The 18915-nt window shown below is 46.8% G+C and overlaps 1 protein-coding gene across 1 annotated transcript in view; it reads right to left on the bottom strand.

Moving 5' to 3' along the window:
* LOC140395763 (CTD small phosphatase-like protein 2) overlaps positions 1–18022 on the bottom strand; it is a 32988-nt gene extending 14966 nt beyond the window's left edge. The window contains exons 1-7 of the mRNA XM_072483919.1: positions 17775–18022; positions 11727–11904; positions 8933–9062; positions 7405–7545; positions 5259–5373; positions 3140–3248; positions 1415–1501 (exon numbers count right to left, since the gene is read on the bottom strand). Coding sequence (XP_072340020.1) covers positions 1415–1501; positions 3140–3248; positions 5259–5373; positions 7405–7545; positions 8933–9062; positions 11727–11904; positions 17775–18022 — 1008 coding nt within the window. The remainder of the gene's footprint in view (positions 1–1414; positions 1502–3139; positions 3249–5258; positions 5374–7404; positions 7546–8932; positions 9063–11726; positions 11905–17774) is intronic.
* Positions 18023–18915: the final 893 nt, after the last annotated feature.

Here is an 18915-nt window from a genome sequence, read left to right as displayed (position 1 = left end):
TCTGCAAGGGGACTGAATTGCTGCCAATTCCACAAACCAGTGGGTTACAGTCTGTCTCAGTGAAACAAAAGACAATAGCGGCCAGTGACCCCCCTCCTGCCCCCAAATCTATTTGCAACATTAATTTACACATCAGGTCTTAATGAGTCTACATAGAGGTCAGATAACATCCCATACATTATTCATGATGCACAATTGTACGCCAAGTGCCTGATGATCCTAGTCAGAAGGTTAAAGTGAATTGTTGACTGTGGTTTTACAGTCAGTGTAGATATACCAAGCTAGGTCAACCTTACCACTATGAGGGGATAGGAAGAAGAAAGGTGACTCTATTCCGTTGTGATTTTGATGAAGGGAGAGGCAATACACATTCGGATATCACCAATTATCTCCGCAGGAACACAACTGATTGTTTGGTTATTCTGTCAGTTCTAGTCATGGGCTAAACGGTTTAACAACTGTACAGGCAAGCACATACAGCAAAGTTAAAACAAAAAGTGACAAATGAACATTGTATAATCCCACAGCCGGCAAACTGACAATTTAGTCTCAACCCTCTTATGGACTGACCTCATTAACACTACACCCCTGTATACTTCACCCGATGCCGGTGTTTCTGTAGTTACATTGTGTACCTTGTGTTGCCCTATTATGTATTTTATCTTCTCTTCATGTACTTAATGATCTGCTGAGCTGCTCGCAAAAAAATACTTCTCGTTGTACCTCGGTATACATGACAATAAACAAATCCAATCCAATCCAACATAGAACTCAGGAATTAGCAAATCAACTTCAATGTGGACCAGTGCGAGATGGTACATGTAGATAATAATAATAATAGTAATAATGATAATAATAAAGGGACCCACGTACTCCTTGGAATGCAAGTGTCCAAACCGGAGAAAGGAAGAGAGAAATTTTGGAGCATTAATACACAAAGTACTAACACAGGTTAATACAGCATTTTGTTGTTTTTAAAAAACCCACAAACAGCAGAAGGATTCATTTCTGGATGGATCGAATTGAAAGGAAAGATTGAACAGGCTGGAACACGAAGAGAAGATGGACTGGTGACTTAGTAGAGGTCTTCAAGATTTAAAAAGGAGTTTGATCAGGTAGTCTTTCCCCCTATGGTCATAGTCAGAAATAGTGGGTTTTAAATGTAAGGTTAATAAATAAATATTAAATCCTGTAAGAAATTCCTAAGAAATGTCTTTACCCAGAGAGTGGTGAGAATGTACTACCAGAGCAGAGATAAAGCAAGTAGCAGAGATGCATTGAAGGGGAAGCCTGGGAAACATGAGAGAGAAACAAATAGAAGGAAACATTCATATGAAGTGAAGAGGGATGGTGTGAACAGAAATCTGTTGGACAAAACAGCCCGTTATAAACAAACGCACTAAGATTGACAAACCTGATAACTTTTATCCTGAAATTGGACGGGGAATACGAATTCCACGTTCTCCATGGTAGTCAGCTGGCAATGAACAAGAGTCTCGTCCTGCAGTTGGAGAAAAGTCAAACAACAAAAGATCGCAGTTGGCTGGAAACTGTTACCCCAAATGAACACTTCCCCTCTTCTGTAGCTTTGTACATTTGAAGCTGTCCTGTTTAGATTCGAGTGGGGGTTGGAGGATGGTAGACAGATGTGGTAGCAAGTTCTGTGGTTTGAATTCCATCAAAATGTAAATACAAAGTGTTTGTAATAATGGGCACAGGAACCACATATTGAGAGAAGTACATTGCAGCCCAGCATCAGATTCTCAACACTTGCACCTAGAGTGGGACAGCATGGTAGCACAGTGGGTAGCACTGTTGCTTCACAGCTCCAGGGTCCCAGGTTTGATTCCCAGCTTGGGTCACTGTCTGTGCGGAGTCTGCATGTTCTCAGTGTCTGTGTGGGTTTCCTCCGGGTGCTCCGGTTTCCTCCCATAAGTCGCGAAAAATATGTGCTGTTAGGTGAATTGGACATTCTGAATTCTCCCTCAGTGTTGCCGAACAGGTGCCGGAATGTGGTGACTAGGGGACTTTCACAGTAACTTCATTGCAGTGTTAATGTAAGCCCACTTGTGACAATAAAGATTATTGGAGTTTGTAATTCTTTAGAAGGCATACGGCATGCTTGCCTTCATTGGCCGGGGCATTGAGTATAAGAATTGGCAAGTCATGTTGCAGCTGTATAGAACCTTAGTTAGGCCACACTTGGAGTATAGTGTTCAATTCTGGTCACCACACTACCAGAAGAATGTGGAGGCTTTAGAGAGGGTGCAGAAGAGATTTACCAGAATGTTGCCTGGTATGGAGGGCATTAGCTATGAGGAGTGGTTGAATAAACTCGGTTTGTTCTCACTGGAACGACGGAGGTTGAGGGGCGACCCGAGGGGTCTACAAAATTATGAGGGGCATAGACAGAGTGGATAGTCAGAGGCTTTTCCCCAGGGTAGAGGTTTAAGGTGAGAGGGGCAAGGTTTAGAGTAGATGTACGAGGCAAGTTTTTTTACACAGAGGGTAGTGGGTGCCTGGAACTCGCTACCGGAGGAGGTGGTGGAAGCAGGGACGATAGCGACATTTAAGGGGCATCTTGACAAATACATGAATAGGATGGGAATAGAGGGATATGGACCCAGGAAGTGTAGAAGATTGTAGTTTAGTCGGGCAGCATGGTCGACACGGGCTTGGAGGGCCGAAGGGCCTGTTCCTGTGCTGTACTTTTCTTTGTTCTTTGTTAGATGATGGTTTGATTGTGCGAAGGTCGGGAAAGAGAGGAGAGGACAATTGCATGGGGAGCAGGCAGTCTCTCATTCTGCACCCAACTCGCCTTTCTTTACAGGTACAGCTTTCACCAATAAAAAGGTGGCAGGCACCTAGTTTACATCTGCCACTTGGCCCAGTTCAATCAGAACCAAAATGCCCAACAAAATAGATTAACTCTTCTCATCTAAACACAGGAGTTTAACCACCTTCTTCATTCAGCCAACTCAACATTGACCGTAACAATTAATGCAGCTTATTGTTACTTTACCCCCACAGGGACTTTAACTCAAAAGAAAGAACACTCATTGAGTCATTTCTGGGTGGGAGGGTGACAAGTCAAAAGGCTGCCGCTTATTTGACTTTTGTAACCAAACACGATACTCACCAGTCCCAGAACAAGTGAATGATTAGGTACACTGCGCGTTTTCAGAGGAAGGATGGATTTTTGCAATGTCATCTTCATTGAGCTTTGCAGGTCTTTATTGAATTTGTGTCTGAAACAAAAAAAAGAGCATTTGAAATCTGGAGCATCTAAAATCTTGGAACTCAAGTAACGTCCAATCCACCTGACACACTCAGAGAAACACAGCCTAATATTCAAACCAGCATTGCTAATTAGTCTGCGTAATTCTATGACAAAACATCCTGAGCTTAACATTGATATTTGAGCTCATCGGAGTGCCCAGAACAGAATTTCTTCTCACCTCAATAGCATTCTCAGACCAGGTGACATGTTGAATTAGGACATCATCTCCAGTTTAAGTGATTGTTTATAGATTTAAGGCCAAGAGCTCCCCCTCAACCGACCCTGAAAATAATGCGTCATTCTTGCCATTTCTAAAATTCTATGAAACGGATCGTCATGTTCGTAATGAATGCCACATTTCTTTAAAGAGTAATTATTCATCCAGAACAATTTATTGTCCGAGAAGCATTTCAGAATCTTTTGGAAGGATACAATAACAACATCAGTATTATAATGTGCTTTTAACATGTCCCAACGAGATATTGGGGGAGAAGTGGGGATGTTCACTGATGATTGCACAATCTTCAGCAGCATTCAGGCCTCCTCAGATGCTGAAGCAGCTTTCACGAGTATGAAGCAAGACCTGGACAGTACGTGGGCTGCTAAGTGGTACGTAACATTCACCCCTCACAAATGCCAGACAATGACCATCTCCGACAAGAGAGAATCTAATCATCTCCTCTTGCCATTCAATGGCATTACCATTGCTGAATCCCCCACTTTCAACATTCTGGAGGTTACCACCAGGCAAAAACTGAACCGAACCAACCAGATAAAGTGGCTAAAAAGGGTATGCCAGAGGTTGGGAATTCTACTCCCCAAAGCCTGTCCACCATCTACAACGGCACAAGTCTGGAGTGCGAGGGAATACTCTACTTGCTTCATGAGTGCAGCTCCAACAACACTCAATAGGCCAAACACCACCCAGGATAAAGCAGCCTGCAGGGGCTGTTTAGCACAGGGCTAAATCGCTGGCTTTGAAAGCAGACCAAGGCAGGCCAGCAGCACGGTTCAATTCCCGTAACAGCCTCCCCGAACAGGCGCCAGAATGTGGCGACTAGTAGCTTTTCACAGTAACTTAATTTCAAGCCTACTTGTGACAATAAGCCTGTTTGATCAGCACCCCATTCATCACCTGGGGAGAATGTGATGTAGTTGTAATGTCACCTAGTAACCAGTAATCCAGAGGCCCAGGATAATGCTGGGGACAAAGGTTCAGGGGACAAAGGTTCAAAATCCCACAACAGTTGGTGGAATTAATTAAAAAAAAAAAAAAAAATTTAGAGTACCCAATCTATTTTTTCCAATTAAGGGGCAATTTAGCATGGCCAATCCACCTAACCTGCACATCTTTGGGCTGTGGGGGCGAAACCCACGCAAACACGGGGAGAATGTGCAAACTTCACACGGACTGTGACCCAGAGCCGGGATCGAACCTGGGACCTCGGCGCCGTGAGGCAGCAGTGCTAACCGCTGTGCCACCATGTTTTTCTTCCTCACTGGTACACCCCCTCAACCTCCCCTCCCTGAACCCATCTGACTGCAAACAACTTGTCTATCTCTGCTTCATTCTTGGATATTGGTCCCTCAGCCACTGCATTCTAAATTTTAAAACTTCCAATTATGCCCCCGGTCACCTTCCCTTCACTCAGACCCTCTCAATTGCCTTCCTATCTCATTAAGGATAACGGAGGGTAGAGTGAAGACACAGCAGCCATGATCTGATTGAATGTGGAAAAGTATTGCAGGTCATTCAGCCCATTTCTTGGTCCTAACAACATCATCTCTCCTTTTAAAACACTTGCGATTTAAAAAGAAAAGTATTTTGGAGGTCAAAGTTGCTGTAATGAAATATGCCCAATCCAATAAACCCTGTGGTCTGGTCTAACCCACCCAAGGAAAATACCATCCTCGATCTGACAGTACACCAATTTTATTTTGGCTGGCCCCACAGGTAGAAGTCTTGGCCTCCACTCACTGATTAAAATCCTCTCTCTCATCACAATGGCAGGACGCGTCCACTGAGAAATTGATGGAGAAAGTCACTTCCATGGGGTCCAAGTCATCATCCAAACCCCGACTGGTCTCCAGGTCTGTGGGAACAGAGAGGACATTTTCAAACTGTTGGCCTGGTAGATAACCAAATGAGCAAAACCATTATAAAAAGGACTTGATTGGTTGTTGACTATTGGAACATAAATTATTCACACAAATGGAAGGGAGACTCCACGTTTAAAAAAAAAAAAAAAGTGGCTCCTCGTCACCTTTCCAAGGGCAAATAGGGATGGGCAAGAAAGCTGGCTATGATAGTGATGATGACATGTCACGAGTGGATGTCTGCACTTCAGGAGCTGTGTGGCAAAGTAAGAGGGGGCTACACGGGAATAAAGTATTAGAGGTACGGCTGACTCCAGGACACACAGGTCAGAACAATCGATGTGTCTTTTCAGGTATGAAACTTTTAAAGAACCCCGAAGACCCAGGTTCGATCCCAGCCCCGGGTCACTGTCCGTGTGGAGTTTGCATTCTCCCCATATCTGCTGGGTCTCACCCCCACAACGCAAAATTGTGCAGGGTAGGTGGATTGGCCACGCTAAATTGTCCCTTAAATCGGAACAAACAAATTGGGTACTCTAAATCTTATTTTTTAGAAAAGGGGTTGGTGCATGTCAGAGTTTGCAAACTGCGGTAACATCTTCCTCCTCGAGAAATCGTCCCTCTGGCTGTTTTGTTTGCTGATGAAACTTGGATGCTATCAGGTCTTATCTTGCAGACACCTTTTAAATTCTAAAAGGGAAGGACGATGACTACTTTGAGTACTGTGAAGAAATAAGATGCTTTCCAAAAGTCATTGTAAGTTTGGCAAAGGAGTTCAAAGCCGAAAACACTACGACATTGAACAGTGTTAGTCAGGGAACTGTCAATAGACTGGCAAGCCTTGTTCAGTTGCATCTGGCTACACTGATCAACAGTTTTTGTTGCTTACAGTTTTTGTCGCTACTTTCCAGAGGAGAAGTATTAGATTTGGAGAGAGAAGCGATGGGTGAAAATCCCTTTGAGTTTGAGACCCCAGAGTCAATTATTAACTTGCAGCTGACTCCAAATGAAGAGACTGACCCTCTGCGCCTCATCTGTGACAGCACAGTAAAAACACAGCACAAGTCAATGAGGTTGTCAGCATTCTAGAGTCGGGTCTCCATGGAGTATCAAGAGCAGAGTAAAATGAGCGTTTTGTTGCTTTTGCCCTTCACAACGCCCTACATGTGCAAGGTTGGATTTTCTGTACTCATGAAGACATCACAAAGGAACTGGCTGAACGCCACACCCAATATGCACATAGCCCTCTCCTCCTGCGAACCTGATTGGAGTGAGATCATGAGGACCAAGCAGGCTCACCTGTTGCATTAAGGGTTGGCTGCTGCAGGTGGCAATGATAGGCCGGCGGGTAAAAGTGGGTCTTGGGGGGAAAAAAGTTTGAAAAACACTGCTCTAGACAATGGCTTTGTCGCTCTGCTACAAAATAAATAGGCAGTTCTGGGCTCGAAACGTAAACCGTTTCTCTCTGCTGCCAGCCTTTGAGCTTTTCATCACTTTCTGGTTTTGTTTGAAATAAACCTTGGGCTTGATGTGACCATCAATTCACACGAAACAATGAGTAGACGTGAACAGTGGTTTTAATAAGCTAGATCTGTGCCTGCCTGCAACTGCTCTGTACTGAGTGCCGCCTACAGGCTGCAGACCTATATACCTCCCCCGAGGGGGCGGAGTTATAGGCGGAGCCCACAAGGGCATCAACATAATACAATATAATGCAATACAATACAGTGGTGAATGGTAGCAGCAGTACGTTCACCACAGGGCTTATCCGGAAACACCTTCACTTCATTACATTGGAAATGAACAAGGATAAATCTCTGAAGAAAAGGATCGTTTAGGACTTTGGGAAGAGAAGAGAGGCTACAATAGTTGTTTGAACAAAGACTGTCTGTACACGTGCTGTAAACATTCATGTTTCAGACTTGCTGCTGACTGATGATCCAAGATTTGTTGGCTGGAGAATTAACATGACAGGAAAACAACAAGGACAAATCTCTCCAGTTTCACATTCAACATCCTAAACTTACCACGGGATACAGATGGAGAGATCGGAAAGAGAGCTCGAGCTCGTTTGGCCTTGGTGTTGCCCCTGGTTACAAGCCTCTGACATTCATCTCCAAATTGCGCCCAAATGTTTAATTTTGTTGCACCAGCAGTGTATTCAAACTCTGAAAGTAATAAAAAATGTATTAAAAAGACAAGACACTTGGGGTTGAGAAAAAGGAGTCAATAAGGTGAAGGACTGGTTTCTAGGATGCAAGATTCTTCACAGGTTATTGTTTCTGTGACAGCCAGTGTTTCAAGAACCTTTCCTTCTCTGTCCCTTCATTCAGGAATCTAATTAGCATGGGGCGGCATGGTGGCAGTGGTTAGCACTGCTGCCTCATAGCACCAGGGACCCGGGTTAGATTCCCACCTTGGGTCACTGTCTCTGTGGAGTTTGTACGTTCTCGCCATGGCTGCGTGGGTGTCCTCCCACACAGTCCAAAGATGTGCAGGTTAGGTGGATTGCCCATGATAAATGAGCCCTTAGTATTCAAAACGGTTAGGTGAGGTTATTGGGTTACGGGGATAGGGTGGGTTGTGAGCCTAGGTAGGGTGTCCTTGGAGAGGGTCGGTGTTGACTCTCAATTGAATGGCCTTCTGCACTGTAGTGATTCTATGATCACCCATGTGTCAGCCTCCAACACCTCCTCCCCCCCACCCTAGAAATCCCACAGTTTTTATGGAAAAGCCAGGTAATGAAGCACCAAACATACCATGCTACAGAACTCAGGAAATCTCCCGCTTATCCATGTAGCCGGACCACCTATAATGGAAGCTGCCCTCGAGTGCCTCGGTCAGGTTAGTCTTTCTTCCATCATTGACAGCCGTGCCTTCAGCTGCCTGGAACCCTACACTCTGCAATTCCCACTCCCAACTCCTCCTCAAAGATGCTTCTTAAAACCCACCTCTTTGATCAAGCATTTGGTCGCCTGCACTGACATCTCCACACACGGTCCGCTGGGCAATTATGTTTGATAATGGTCTGCAAAGCACCTTGGTATGTTTTACTACACTAAAAGCGCTATATAAATGCACGTTGCCAATGTTGTGAGAATCTTGACAACGTGTTGAGGCGGGCTATTCCATCACTACAGTAGGGGGTGTGCAGAAAGATTCATGAGATTGGTGTCAGGGAAGAGGAACTTTAGCTACTTGGATGGAATGGAGAAGTGGAGATTTGATCGAGGTATTCAAAATCACGAGGGGTCTAGACAGAGTACGTAGGGGGAAAAATGTTCCCACTTGTGGAAGATTCCAGAACCAGGAGACACAGATCCAAGGTCATTGGCAGAAGAAAACAGGAAGAGAAACTAGTTTAATGCAGGGAGTGGTTAGCATCTGGAATGTACTCCCCGAATATGTAGAGGAAGCAGGTTCAGACGAGGCATTCGAGGGGGAGATCAGGCGCAAACACAATGGGCTGAATGGCCTCTCTCTGTGCATATTACACTCAATGCCTGCATAATCTCCATTATTCTATTGGACCACAAACAAAGATTAACCGCGTACCTCTGTTCAACTCTGTGCCGGGCCGATGTTTGCCCGGTAATCTTGTGGCTCTGGGTGTGGTCGTAAATAAATCAGATTGATTAGGACACTCTCCTGAAAGATCCGGATCAAATGTCACACCTGGTGCAAGCTGGCCCAGGGGAAAAAGAAAAGGGTTTAGCACAATATTCAGTTTGAAGCGGAGTAATTGCAAAAATGTCCATCCTTTGCTTCAGTTGCTATGGAAGCATGGATTTAATTAATCCAAATCAAGACCACAAGGACCATTGTATTGTACAAGAGGTGAAAAAGAGTAAGACAAGACAGTAAAAACTAGAAAGTAATGCCCAATCGACAACAAGCTCGAGTTTAAAAGATCACACACCGTAGGGAGAAGAGGAGACACAGCGAGTTTCATAGTTTTGAGGACTTGGGGAAGAATGAATTAGAATTTAATTTTCTGAGTAGTGATTTCAACACTGAGGATGTAGAAAATAGGAAGAACATATGGGACGGCGCACATTTTCCAGCTCACTAACATTGCCCATCTCTTCCCCGGTCACCTCAGCTCATTTTCTACTGGAAACCCCTTCCGCCAGACCCCAACATTCCAAATTCTCCTGGCCAGATCTCCACTTTGTACACCAGCCCCGTGTGAAACCTAGCTGCCCATACTCTAACTTGCACCAAGTGCCCTTTCACCAATCACCCCCTGCGGCTCACTGACCTACACTGGCTTCTGGTCCAGTCATGCCCCAACTTTAATTAGACATAGACATTACAGTGCAGAAGGAGGCCATTCAGCCCATCGAGTCTGCACCGGCTCTTGGAAAGAGCACCCTACCCAAGGTCCACACTTCCACCCTATCCCCATAACCCAGTAACCCCACCCAACACTTAAGGGCAAATTTTGGACACCAAGGGCAATTTAGCATGGCCAATCCACCTAACCTGCACATCTTTGGACTGTGGGAGGAAACCGGAGCACCCGGAGGAAACCCACACACACACGGGGAGAACGTGCAAACTCCGCACAGACAGTGACCCAAGCCGGGAATCGAACCTGGGACTCTGGAGCTGTGAAGCAATTGTGCTAACCACAATGCTACCGTGCTGCCCAATTATCCCATCTTTGTTTCTGAATCCCTTCATTGGTCTCTTCTCCCAATTTGGAATCTCCTCCAGCCCCACAATGCTCGGAGAACTCAGCTCTCCTCCAATTCTAATCGCTCCATCAATGGTCTCGGTGTCTCCAGCTGCCCCTGTCCTCGCTCTCTAAATCTCTCCACCTCTTTTGTCAGAACCCATCTCTTTAACCAAGCTTTTGGTCCCAGTATCTGAATGTCAAATGTTGTTTGACAAAATAGGAGTAGGTAATTCGACCCGGCTCCAACATTAATTACGATGATGGCTGATCATCCAATCGAGTAACCTGTTCCTGCTTTCCCACCCCCCCCATCCCTTTAGCCCTAAGCGATTATTTAATTCCTTCTTGAAAACGTACAACATTTTGGCCTCAATTACTTTCTGTGGTAGCAAATTCCACAGGCTCACCAGTCTCTGGGAAAATAAATTTCTCCTCATCTGTCCAAAATAGTTTACCCCATATCCTCAGACTGTGGTTCCGAGTCCCCTGCCATCAGGAACAACCTTCCTGCATCTACCCGGTCTAGTCCGGTTAGAATTTTGTAGGTCTCTATAAATCCCCCCCCCTCATTCTTCTAAACTCTAGCGAATATAATCCTTGCCTCATGCACCATCCCAGGATTCAGCCTGGTAAACCTTTGCTGCACTCTTCGAGAGCAAGAACATCCTTCCTCAGACAAGGAGACCAAAACTGTACACAATATTCCAGGTGTGGCCTCACCAAGGCCCTGTGTAATTGCAGCAAGACATCCCTGCTCCTGTACTCAAATCCTCTTGCTCTGAAGGCCAACATACTAATTTGCCTTTTTTACCACTTGCTGCACCAGCATACTTACTTTTAGCAACTGGGGTACATAGGGCGAGATTCTCCACTCCCGCGTCGGTTGGGAGAATCGCCTGGGCTGCCAAAATTTCCCGGGACTCCGGTCTGACGCCCTCCCGCGATTCTCCCAAGCGGCGGGAACGGCCCGGACGAGTTCCGCGGGCCGGAGAATCGCCGGAGACACTCAAAATGGCGATTGTCCGGCACCCCCGCTATTCTCAGGTCCGGATGAGAATCCCACCCATGGACTCTCAGGTCTCATTGCACATTCCACTCAATCCAAAGCCATTCAGATAATAATCTGCCTTCCTGTTTTTGCTACCAAGTGGATCAGCTCACGTTTATCCACATGATACGGCTTCTGCCATGCATTTGCTCAGTCAGTCAACCTGGCCAAATCACACTGAGGAACCTCTGCATTCTCCTCCCCGCTCACCCTCCCACCCAGTTTTGTCTCATCTACAAATTTGAAGATATTACAATTAGTTCCCTCACCTAAAATCATTAATATATATTGTGAACAGCTGGGGTCCTAGCACTGATCCCTGCGGTACCCCACTAGTCACTGCCTGCCATTTGGAAATTTACTTATTTTATTCCTACTCTAGTTTCTGGTCTACCAACCACTTTTCTCTCCATCTCATTATACAACCCCCAATCCCATTTACACACTAATCAATGAAGTGCTCCTGAACACAGTGGAAATGCATCTTGTTGCATTTGAAGGAGGTTCGGTGGATCAAGAGAAGACGACAAGATAGAAATTGACAAACATCAACCGTTAGTATGTTTGATCTGGCTGTCCAATTGGAACGACAACCGTCTGGAATGAAAGGGGGTTTTTACCTTTTCGGGGGTTTTTTGCGATGTTTTCTTTGTAGAATGCGGAGTCTCCAAAGTGTTGCCACATTGTCTTCGCAATGGTGTTCTCAGAGTTCTATTTTGACCCTTGATGCAGTTTGGAGTCCGAGGGATCAAAGGAATCACTGCTATGGCTTTGCCCGATCGTAGATTCATTCTGCACCTGGCAGAAAATGGACCAAGAACAGTGTGACATCCAGCAACTACTGGGGCCAGCCTCAATAACATTCCATATCTGATACGTTACATACAGAAGTAACCCAAGGAACTCTGTAAAGCACCACTCAAACCAAAAAACTAGAACCGCCTCAAATGTGAGAAGTTTATATTTGGGTCAAGACAATTCAAGCTTTTGGAATGGTAATTTAACATCATTGTGAACTTTGAATTATTCTCAAACTTTGAATTATTCCCAAGCTCTGAAGATACCATCATACATGTTTCTCTTTCTTACAGTCCAACACAAGGAGGAGGAGGAGGAGGAGGGTGGGGTGGGTCAGTCATTGAACACTCTTAACCCATTCACTTACATGACAGGAGGAGAGTGGAGTGGGTCATTGAACACTCTTAGCCCATTCACCTACGTCACAGATGTACCCGAAATCCATTTATCTGACTTTCATCCATATACCTCCCACTTACTTAATAAAAAAAAAAATCACTGGTAGTTTAAGTACATAACTAATTTCCTTCTGAAGTTCATAACAACCTGTACTTTCCTCTGGATAAATAACAAAGTTAGTATCTAATCAAAAATGAAATGGGACTGCAGTTCAGAAACACTTGCAGTTTCCTGATTTATCACTAGACCACAAATTCAGTGGATTGTTCCCCAGTGACTGGGTGATCGATTGAGCACTGCCCTTAACCTCTACTTGACCAGGATTCGCAACAGCAAGAATAAAGCTGGACTTACCAGTTTGGAAACTACACAACATTTTTATTTCCCCCCCACCACCAGAGCACATTAGGTTTTCTTGGTCTAGATGCTGCTTAACCCCTTAAAGGCCTGCTCTTTGAATATTGCAATTCACACTCACCCTGTTGCTGATCTTAATGATCTGAAATGTTACTCAAAGGGTTAACTAAATAGCCTGTATTGATTGTAATCAGCTGGGATTTATTTGCAACACACACCCAGTTAATTGTGTGTGAATGAATGCCTGTTGGAAGGAGGGAGATTCCTCAGTGGCTATATTTGATACGTTACTGCTGTGAGCTAGACTAGGTGGTGAGGTTTGACAGGCTCTTAAATGGATCTGATTCTACCCTCAGAAAAGTTAGTGAACAGCAGCAGTTGTTGTAGCTGACTTTCCCCCTTCCTTAATTCAGTGTTATTGAGGCTGATTCTATTGAATTTAGCGCTGACCGGTTCTGTGTATCTCAGCAACATTCAAAGCATGTACTTCCCACAGCCCCTCCTTAGAAGTAAGTACTTGAAGAACCAGAATATTGACTTTGCGTTTTGTGTAAGATCATTTTCAATATTTGGGAAGGTAATTCTGTCTCTGCAATCAATCATAGCATTTACAGTACACGAGGCCATTCGGTCCATCAAGTCTGCACCAGCCCTTATAAAGAGTACCCTATTTAAGCCCACATCTCTACCCTATCCCCATAAACCCAGTAACCCCACCTAACCTTTTTGGACACGAAGGGCAATTTAGCATGATCAATCCACTTAACCTGCACATCTTTGGACTGTGGGAGGAAACCGGAGCACCCGGTTGGAAACCCACACAGACACAGGGAGAAAGTGTAAACTCCACACAGTCACCCGAGGCCAGAATTGAACTCGGTGGCCCTGGAGCTGTGAGACAGCAGTGCTAACCACTGCACCACCGTGCTGCCCCAAATGCAGCTACATTAAACCAGAGAATGAGCATTGCATGCTTCTCAAAACTGATGGACACTCACACGTGAATGTTGCCTACAGCTGTATATGGGATCTCTCTCCCTCCGCTTGTAGAAACTTCTGGAAATATATTGAAGGCCAATCGACATTTGACAATTTTATGGATCTGGTGAAGGTTCCCAACCTGAACTGTTAACCAGTGCTGATTAAGCTGTGTATTTCCAACACCATCTGTACTTATTGCAGGTTTCCGGTTTCAAATTTAATCCCTTCGCCTTTGCAGGTTTAAATTAGTTTTAAATCCTTTGCAATACAACACAAAGTATCAGCAAAATGACATTCTACAACAAGACAGGTGATTATATAAATAGTCTAGTAAGGTGACTTCAACAAGTCAAGGTCAAGCTTTCAGTGGTTGAGGGGCAAAGTGCAATGTTCATCAGGAAGATCCCAGATTCCGTCTGCCCAGCAGTTGGGAGGACATTATAATTGCTCTCCCTTTGACAAGAGGAGAGAAGTCAACTAGTGTTCAGGCGCTTGACTGTTAGGTCATGACATCCTGGTAGAACGCGTACCTGTCTGGATATTGGATTAGGATTAGCCCAACTACAATATTTGCGATAATAATAAGATGCAATGCTCACTATCTTCCCGTGAGAGCCAGCACACACCACGTCTTTAACAAGAATCAACTGCTCAGCTGGGGAAGGAAGGAAATTAGCAGGCAGAAATGACTGATTAAAAAGCTCCGCAGAATAATTTATATGAGACAATTTGATTAATCACAATTGATGAGGAAATTTACCAAATGAGCAACGGCAGTTCCCATGGGCATCACATGTTTCAGATCTCTTGGGTCGACCTGTAATCTGTTTACACCATACTTTGATACTAATCAGCAAAGAGGTGAGTTAAATGGTGCAGTGGATCCTTTGTGGTTTTGTTCCAATGTTGCTGAAGGCAATATGGATGCTAATGAGACTAATTATTGAAGTGTTTAGAGAAATTGAGTCACCCCATGCAGGAAAACTCTGCTCTACAGTAATGTTCTACTTTAAATTGAGAATAACATTAAATTTAATTGAGAATAGCATTAAATCAAACTTCCTCTGACAGCTCAATTGGTGGAGGCAGCTCATGCAGAGCCAAAAGGTTCCATCCATCGTCTCTTCTGAGCTGAGGATGCAACGCCTCTTTTCAGTACCCACAAGCTCAAGAGTCCCTACGCGACGGGAGGCTATTTTGACTGTTGTGCAATACTGTAAGGTGGGTGATAATGGGTGGGATTTAGTGGGCCCGTTAGCCACAGGTGCAATCAGTGTCAACTGCCCGCATTCGCAAAGTGAAGGAGAGGGCTGATAACTCATGGCTCAAGGATAAACTCTTGGGTGCGTGGGATTGAGAGGGACTGTGTCTGCATAAGTGCCGGACCCCGGCGCCTGCCATTATGGATCATTAGCCCTCAAGGCGGTCAGAACTGTCCAGTTGACCCCGCCCATGAGGAATGGGTGACCATTGGAACCTCCTATCTCTGTTGGAGATTTTAAGGGAGGGACAACCAGACAGGGGGTCAGAGGCGACTCGAAAGGGGTGAGGTCATTGACCGGGGCCAGTCAAGTGATGGAGATGCAATGGCACTGAGAAAAATGAGCGGCAGCCGCTGAATAATGCGTAGGACTGGTTGCTTCCAGGACCGGGAGAGCAATGGGTGAGGGCAGGTGCTGAAGTTAAGCGATTGCAACACCAATCTGGCTGTCTCTCTCTCTTTCACTCTCTCTTTCTCCCTTTCACTCTCTCTCTTTCTCCCTCTCTCTCTCTCTTTCTCCCTCCTCCCTCGCAGCTTACTGATCGAGATCAGTAAAGAGCCAATGGAGCGGCGGCACCCAGGGAACACTCTGTGCCTGGAGAGCAGGGGTTCACAGGGTAAGCTCAAGATTTAGAGGCAGCAGCAGCCATAGGAGGCACGATGGCGAAGAAGGAGACTTGAGGGTGGACAGGATCTGTGTGTCCTTCGTGGAGCTGTTGGACGATGTGCGCCACAGGAGACTCCGCCTGACCAGGGAGACAGCGCAGTGCCTGTGCCACATTCTGTCCAACTCGTGCCATGTGGAGGCACCCACTCTGTGTCCGTGGAGGTCACGGCAGCCCTTAACTTCTACAGTTCATTCCAGGGCTCCGCTGGTAACCTGTCTGGTATTCCGCAGTCATCTGCCCATAAATCTATCCGAGTGCCTTGGACGTCATCTATTTCAATGAGGACCAGGCCCAGCAAGGTGAGAGGGCTCTGGGATTCATCACTATAACTGGTCTGCCACAGGGCTGGGGGCGATCAACTGCATTGATGTCACTCTACGCGCCATGTGGTATCAAGGAATCCCATTCATCACCAGGAAAGGGTTCCACTCCTTAAATGTCCAGCTGGTGTGTGACCACCAGCTGGTTCATGCACATGTGTGCGCGTTTCCCAGGGAGCATGCCTCGTCACGAAATCCTTCGGCAATCGCAAATCCCTGGAATGGTCGAAGGTTAGCCAAGGCTGCGGGGATGGCTTTTGGGGACACAGTATACCTGCCGAGGTCTTGGCTGATGGCGCCAGTGTGGAGGCCTGAGATGAAGTAGAGTCCCACTACAATGAGGCTCACCGAGCCACCTGGTCTGTGATTGAACAGCCTCCTTAAGATGTGCTTCTACTACCTCAACAGATCTGGTGGGCCCTACAGTACAGTCCCCAGAGGGTCTCCCACGCAGGTGTGGTGTTGTGTGTCCCACATAACTTTGCATAGCAGCGGGACAACCACCTTATTGATCAAGACCTAGAGGAGCAGAACATCTCCTCGGATGAGGTGGAAGATCAGGAGGGAGTGGAGAAAGAGACCAGGCAGGAGGATGGAGGCTAGGCAGGGGTGAGGGTTTGCATGGGCAGAAGGACCAGGGATGCCCTCATCGTTTCCCACTTCACACGAAAGGAACACCATGTTGTCCGCACGCCCCCAAGCCTGCTAAACCCGTCGTGACCACGGAAGGAGGGTCGCAGTATAGCTTAGTCATCAGGGTGCTGGGCGTGGGGAACCCTTGCGTCTGCCCATCAGAAAATGCAGGAGGGTGATGATGACTCGCCGTGAGGAATGATCTGCGATGCTCTTCAGCTATTGCTTATGTCTGACTCTCAGCTGTCTGTTGCCAGTACGCTGACACCCAGCTCATGTGCGAGTGTGGTTCAGCCCTCGATCCCTTTGTCACATAGCACTAGAGGGGTATTAGGGACTAGGGTCTAGGGCTCACTGCCTAATGACCATGTCCTTTCAGGAATTATGTCATTTTGACTTTGAGTAGGCCTATACATTTGCCTGACTTTGAGGGCCTGTGAGAAGAGCTGTGTCCAGATGAGGTTAAGTGCTATCCAGCGAGAGGAGGGTTAATGACAGTGAGGACAAGAGTTTTAAATGTGGTAACATGTGCAATTGTGACATTTGATCAAGATCTCCAGCTATCTGTTCCTAACTTCACCCCTGCCCACTCCGTGCCCCCACAACACCAGGATGTACATCAGAAGTGGAGGCGTGCTCTGTTTCCTGAGATGTCCTTGGCGGGCGTCCTCTCGCGCTCCGGGACCTGGCCGGCCTGGCCTTCTCTCAGGTTGTACTGCTTTGCCGCATCATCCTGTTCAGCCCACTGCCCCTGAGATGTGCCGGTATCAGCAAAGGGAGATTTGGAAGGACTGTCACTCCTAGGCTCTCCTGGCTGGAAGGCCCGGGAGGTGCTCCAGTGGTTCCTCCTCCCTCCGGGTGCTCATTGGCCCCTGGGTTACTCCATGGGACAGGAGGCAGTTGGCGTGAGCTCCAGAAAGCTCAACATCATCCACATTGCTGCCAGTCCTGGAGGCCCACTGTAATAACTGCGAGGAACAAATGACCAACGAGGCAAGTAAACATACAGGAGGTTTATTTGGAAACAAACAATCACATACTTAGGACAGCAAAAGAAAGCTTGTTAACTCAATAGCTCCCGGACTTTCACTGTCAACTCCAAATGTCAAACAATTGCCTCTCCGTGTTTGGCCCGATGGGTCGTATGACCTCCAATAACTCTGCCCCCCACAAAGGGGCCCACCCGCCATTGTCTGGACCATGGTGTTGAATCCCTCAGCCATGGTCCATAGGGACTGAGCCATGTCTTACCGCAGACTTTCCACTGCGGCTGCCACCCTTGCAATGTTGGCTTGAGTGCCACGCATCGCTGGCAACATCTCCTGCAACAGGAGGCTCTGAGACTCCTCCATCAGGCCTTGCAGCTGCAGGAATGTCGCTGACAGCCATTCCTGGTATTTCCAGTTCTGCCTTTGCATCTCTAGCAGCTGAGGGACAAACGTGTCCAGATTCACGGCACCTGACTGGGGCACAGCTGTGTATTGGGATCCAGCAGACATCCTGGGACATTCCTGCCTCCATCTGATTTACATCAGAATCAGTGTGGTGCTCACCAGAAAGTGACCCAGAAACCTGCCTGCTAACTTTGCCCACCGAGGCGTGTGTCTCTGTGATGGTGTGGGGGTGATAGCTGTGATGGATCATCTGTGTCCTCCTCCGAGATCTCCTCCGAGGTGCTTTTGAGGATGGGTGGGGGGGCACTGCTGGTTGACAGGCTCTTTGGTTGTTCCTTGCAAGGCAAGGGACATGGTTTTAGTACATGGCCTAATCAAGGGTTTGGACAACAAAGCGTTCACTTGAGACTGGTCATCTGGATGAAGGGGCAGTGGCTCCTCACTTTTCTCCCGGAGACCAGCCTCACTCTAAGTGCAGGCCCGTTCCTGCTCTTTGCCTGAGAGCTCCCTGGCCCGCTCCTCGAATGGTGTCCGGATTCTCTCTCCAGTTGGAGGCTATCTTCTTCTGCAAGGTCGCAAAAGGGGATAGTGTGAGCTGGGCACCGAGCAGGTCAGAGGTTGATGACAACTGGCATGTGTGGGCATTGCACCTAAGCAGGAAGGGGTTCTAATAAGAAGTGCCGGGGGTGGGGTTTGAGGATAATGCTGGCAGATCTGGTGCTGGGAATCTGCGAGACAGCAGCTTTTGGGTTCCAGGTGACATTGCGGGGATGATGGACGAGTGAGTGTCAACTGGAGATGGGGAGCACTTACCTTTACCGATCGTAGTAGGTCATTCACCTTCCTCCAACACTGAACTCCCACCCTCTTCGTCAGACTCCTGGCATTGACCGGCTCCCGGGCAGGATTCTTGATCTTGCTGGGGGATTCCTGCCAGTCTGAGTGTAGATAGTTGCCCCCGCCTCTCCTCCATGGCATCCAACATTCTTGTGAGCCCC

This window comes from Scyliorhinus torazame, chromosome 18 (genome assembly GCF_047496885.1).
Source record: "Scyliorhinus torazame isolate Kashiwa2021f chromosome 18, sScyTor2.1, whole genome shotgun sequence".
NCBI lineage: Eukaryota > Metazoa > Chordata > Chondrichthyes > Carcharhiniformes > Scyliorhinidae > Scyliorhinus > Scyliorhinus torazame.
The sequence above is the reverse complement of the archived record's forward strand: the minus strand, read 5'-3'. Positions and strand labels throughout refer to the sequence as shown.